Source organism: Austrofundulus limnaeus, unplaced genomic scaffold (assembly GCF_001266775.1).
Source record: "Austrofundulus limnaeus strain Quisiro unplaced genomic scaffold, Austrofundulus_limnaeus-1.0 Scaffold150, whole genome shotgun sequence".
NCBI lineage: Eukaryota > Metazoa > Chordata > Actinopteri > Cyprinodontiformes > Rivulidae > Austrofundulus > Austrofundulus limnaeus.
The window spans coordinates 1,145,238-1,150,798 of NW_013952552.1; the positions used below are offsets into that span (position 1 = coordinate 1,145,238).

The 5,561-nt window shown below is 43.8% G+C and overlaps 1 protein-coding gene across 1 annotated transcript; it reads right to left on the reverse strand.

The window, feature by feature from the left end:
* Positions 1-776: 776 nt before the first annotated feature.
* rnf228 (ring finger protein 228) lies at positions 777-5,555 on the reverse strand. The gene has a single exon (XM_014016659.1). It carries the CDS (start codon positions 5,378-5,380, stop codon positions 4,502-4,504), a length of 879 nt encoding a protein of 292 aa, XP_013872113.1. The 5' UTR covers positions 5,381-5,555; the 3' UTR covers positions 777-4,501.
* Positions 5,556-5,561: the final 6 nt, after the last annotated feature.

Here is a 5,561-nt window from a genome sequence, read left to right on the forward strand (position 1 = left end):
CTACGTACTGTTTGATTTAATAAGAATATTGCACATGACGCATACTGGTTTAGGTTTGTTGAAAACAGCCACAACATAATATCATTATATTCTAAATATGTGGATTTTTTTCAAGCATTTTAATTTACTGATCAGTGCCTCAAAGTGTATTCTGGTCATTTTGTAACCTAACTGTGACTAACTGATGAATACCCTGTAAACAGAAAGTTGACATGCTGCTGAGATTTTGAAGTGAACAAAGGCAGCATTATGTGAAAGAGTAAAATGAGAGACAGCATGTATTAATGAGTGAAACAGGACAGGGAAGGCTTGATCTAAAGTCTGCCTGAACACAACAGTTTAGTTATTAACTGGTGAACATCCAGCTTTAGTTTTTATCTGCTCTGCTGTGGCTTTCTGAGTGCGCTGAATGCTTTAATTTGTGTCAAACTGAAAGGAAAGCCTTGTATATGAACACGCAGCACAAATAAATCTCAGTCTGTGGTATTAACATCCTGGTCCCACTGAAAAATTATGTTTACTTTTAATCAGACTTGCCCAGAAGACGTTTACAGTCAGGGATGGATTTCTTTTTTCCTTCTTCTTCAGCCTGCAGTATCCTTTGTTGTCCAGTAGGGGGCACATTTGATGCACAGCAGGGAGCTAAATGTGTCATGTTGGATCAAACTCAGTTTATTGTGAGGTGTTGCGTAAGAGCTGACCTGATGCAAGCAGCAGGCCGCTCCATCAGCCGGTGTTTGCCTCCTGTTCAGAACACAAAATAATCAAAACACTACTGCTCTTCATGTTTTCTTTATTACTGCAACGTGATGACGTATGTAAAACAGCACACACACTCCTCTGTGCAAGTACATTTAACCACAACCACAGAGGCTCATTAAAAACTGATTCTATAGGTCCTTGGAAATAAATACGATACGTTTACAGTGGTCGAAGGGTTAGCCCCGTTACTTCTGTCAAATATGAGGGGGAAAGTGCATCATATGGAAATCGAGGAAAGGAGTGGGCTGATTGAAGGCAATCGGATTTGAAAGCTTGAAAATTTAGTTCAGTCGTTTCCCCTCGACTCTGGGATAAAATGCGAGTTTAACAGAGCGAGGGCTGAAACAACACAAAGCCTTTGGTTTCACCTTTAAACTGTCCGATAAATCAGAGGGCTCTTCCAACGCAAGAACACATTCATTTTTTAAAAATTATCGTTATTTTGATTTTCCAGGTTTAGGCCCCGTCTACATAACTGGATCATTTTCAAAACATGGACTGCGTTTGCTCCTCGTGCCCAAACACAAAGTGAGGTTTTGATTAGAAAGTCAATTTTTGAAAAAAAAAAAAAAGTGGGGAAATTTGATTTGTCTGTGGGGATTTGAAAAAAACAATGAACTGAACAGTTTATTCTGATTATATCATCTTTTTGTAACTAAAATCCATTTGGGGCACTCAAAAAACAGATTGTTGGATTTACTTAACCAAGTTATACCAGCAATTTCCACACAACTTTCACATTTATTTTTAAAGAAAATGTGTTGCTTTACACGTACTTAACTCAGTTGAATGGAAATTGTTGACACAACGTGGCTAAATAAATCTAACTATCTGTTTTTTGAGTGGAGGGGGGGGAGACTGGGGGCTGAACTGGTTCAGTCAGGCTCTCGCTGGGCTGCAAGGGAGACTTCAAATATCTACTGGAGGTTCTCAATCTCCGTGTGCGAGTCGTAGGTACTTGCTGTTTTTGCAGCTCGAAGTTAAACATGTTTGTGAAACGTTTTCTCTCCAAATTATTTCAGATCTGTCTCAATTTAGTTTCTAAGAAAATTTTATAGTGCACAAAACTCAAATTTCCTTACAAAAAAAATGGAAAAAAGTAAATGGGTGCCCGGTTCTGAAGAATCATAAAAATGGGATAACCAGCACTCCAAAAAATGCACGCCGTCTTCAACTTGTTTAAACTTTTTCAATTTAGTTTCTATACATTTTAGAGCACTTAAGATGTGTTTCGATCCCAGCATGGGGACTCTCTTCTGACAGAAAACAAAGAGTACGGTACTGAGGTCTAAAAATAAACATCAATATTAAATAAAGTCATTAAAAACGTGTACAAATCATTTAAAAGTGCACTCCAGATTAAATCATACATAGGGGCAGCTGCCACATAGGCAATGAAATGATGTGCACAGACAAGAATACAGTTTTAGAAGTCATGCACATGAAAACAGGCCATGGATTTTGACTACAGATGTTTAAAATGCAGCTACGCATCTTACCAGGGTCTAAAACCCTGCAAATCCAGTGAGACTGACGAGATCGCAATGAAAATTTGCAGAATTTCTCACGATTTTGAGTTGCTATTAGTTAGACGCAGTGAGATCATACACTTTATAATAGAAATTTGTAACATGGTATCCAACAGCAAACCCCCCAAAAACATGTTTAAAAAAATCTTTTGTTTAGTTTTTGGTATTTTAACGTCAATAACATTAACATTCTTACCACCTCATGGTACATTATGGTTATTTCACCACTTCTTAGACTTTTTTTTAAAATGTGCAACAAAGGAAACATTAAATTCAGAGTAGGTTCAAATAATAAGGTTCAAATAATCACAAAAAATATATATTAGTGCATCAATCCACCTGTTTAGGTTTTATTTTTTAAACATTGCAGATTTTTCTGAAATATTGACGATGTTTAACTTTAGACAAGTCTACAATCAATTTCAGAGTGCAACTGTTTTTTTTTTTTTCAGATACTTCAGTTGAGCATAGCTTAGCGTCTGCAGGTGCTTCTGTGTGTGCAGGGTTTTAGTTTTTTTCTCTTTCCTTTATGGCTCAGTCTAATCCCTGGAGCTCTTTAAGAGACAATTCTGATTAGAATCTTAAAGGAAACATGGCGACACCAAATGGATCCTTTTAAATCTTGGTTTTTTTTTTAAACGGCTAATTGGATTTTCAATTATGGCTTTTTGAAGGAAGAGGAGTAGACTTGGAAGCAGATAGGGTCAGATTCACCTCCTTTTTCCGAAAGCAAGATGCAAAAACTTTGCATCATTCTCGTAAGTATAAAAAACAAGGTGCTGAACGTTTAAAAACCCTGGTTTTGTAACTTTGGATGTGTAAATAAATGATGCGAGTGGATGGTGGGGTGCTGATTGGTGCAGGAGGCCCGTGAATGCTTCTGGGAGGTTCAGCTTCATTTAGAGAGAAGGTGAGGCACACGGGTCAGGAGACATACGTCTCTTCCATTTAAAAAAAATGGTTTTCCTGCAGGAGCCAAGCATGCACAGAAAAATAACAGGTTAAAAAACACACAAGCACTTTGCGGCCCTGGAAGATGTGGGGGTTTTCAGAGCGGAGTTAAAGCACAAAGCGTAGGAAGGCTGATCACACCCAGTATCTCCACACCTGTTGTACGTGGGAACTATTTACAGCTTTGCGTTGTGGGTACAGCTTATATATATCAGTCGCGCCAAAGGGCCAGGGCGATAATGTGTTTGTCCTGTGTGTGTGTTCATTTGTCTGTAACGTTAGCAAAATGTCTTAAAAACCATTGAATGGAAGTGAATGAAACTTTTTGATTAACAGCTGATTAATTTTAAAGATGGTCGCCACATCCAGTTGACTTTTAACGCAAATATGGCTACAGTCATTGTACAAAAATTGAGCTAAAGTGCTACTTTGGGTAACATCCTGACCTTAAGCTGTTTGTCTGTTAGCAAAATATCTGATTATCTGATCACAGAATTTCACAAAACTTTAAAAACCGTAATCATTGGGTGTACTGATTTGGAATCAGTCCAAGTCAAGATGGCTTCCACGGCTAATCAACATCAACCAACACAAAATGTCAAATCAGTGAATTCTCCAATACTCAGCTAAAGTTTGGCGTGGTAGTAGCTGAGAGTCTTTCATTACGCATATCTTGAGAGTCGCATCCTGCAGAATTGCATGAGATTTTTAAAGTTTGACCAAAACAGCTACAACTCTGTCATTTCTCAACACAGTCTGGCAAGAAAGGCAGCGGGCGATGTGCATTTCAAGGCTTTTAAATGAGACAGGATGAGATCAAGAGCTGGGAAACACCAAGTCCCCATCAGAACCAAAATTCAGCCTGAAAAAAATTAAAGAGCCAAATATCTGTACAGCTATAGACGGAGCTTTGTTCAGATATGATGAGTGGGGTCCTGGTGGACAGGTATCTTACAGTGAGTGGCACAGAATTGTTTAAATACAGGAGTGTAAAACCTGGACTAATCACCTCACATTCAGCCATCAAACCAAATCCAACCCAACAAGTTCATCCATCAACCAGTGCAGAGCTTCAGGAGATGGTTCTGAAGGTTCAGGTCGGCCTGTGTTCCTTCAAATAACAGGAAGGCCTTTGGTGTTTGTTCCTCTGAGGCTATCAGGGGCAGGATTTATCCCTAAAAAAGGTAAAGGGAGCAGGAAAAATCACCTCAATGCTACTATTTACATCATGACCTCCACCCCTCTTCAGTCTGAGCCTGTCAGGCGTTCCTTCGGGAGTTACTGGTGGCGGACCCGCGGCCCGTCTCGTGCTCCGGTCTGTATTTCAGCCAGCAGATGAGCCACGTGACGACCACGGAGAACATGGCCAGGATGCTGGCCACCGACAGGCAGATGGGTCCGGCCGGAGAGGGGGGGATGCTGTGGCTGTGCACAAAGATCAGGCCCATGAAGAGCAGCACGAGCATGGACAGGAAGGAGAAGATGACGCACACGCAGCCGGTGGTCAGCGCCACCCTCTTGCAGCTCTGGCAGCTGTCGTAGCGCACCGAGTCCTGGGACAGGGTCGTGGCCGTGGACACGGTGGTGGACGGGGTCGCCTGGCCGCCGCCGCTGGCGGCGCCGCTGGACGCCTCCTCCCGGCGGAGGGCGACCAGAGCCGGGTGCAGCGGCGGGGGGTACGGCGGCAGCGCGTCCTGCGGGAGCGGGTCCGAGTCGATGTAGAGCGGGAAGTCCTCCGTCACCTTGGTATTGTTCGGCAGGTTCTGGATGCGGTAGTCCGGCACCGGGGTCCGGTGGCGGCAGACGGGGCAGCTGACGCGCCACGGCCGCTCCTCCCGGAGGTGCAGCGTGTTCAGGCACTCCTCACAGAACGTGTGCAGACACTCCAGGATCTTCGGAGCCCTCCGGTCAAGGTCGAAGTAATTATAGCAGATTTTACACTCGTACTCCTCGTAGGGAAGGGCCGAGGAGGAGGAGGTGGAGGAGGAGCAGGAGGGCCCGCCGGGCGGCTCCGCTCCGCTGGACGGGAAGTCTACCTCTGCCATGTCATCCCGGTGTCCGCTGGAAACAAAGGGAGCTGGCGGACAGATGCTGATGACGGTGCACGTCTCTGTCCCCCTCCGCGCCCCGGCTCTCATTGGAGCGCCATCATCAGGAACCAGCCCCGCCGCTCGGTCCGAACCTCCGGGATCCCGCTCGGATCAGGGATTAACGGGAGGGTGATGTAATGGTGGTGGTTCCGGCTCATCATCCAGAGCGCCCGAGCATCCCTGAAACACACACACACACACACACACACACACACACACACACACACAC

Excerpts from the sequence above, each read along its gene's own strand:
- rnf228 (XM_014016659.1), bottom strand. The coding sequence starts at position 5,380 with ATGAGAGCCGGGGCGCGGAGGGGGACAGAGACGTGCACCGTCATCAGC.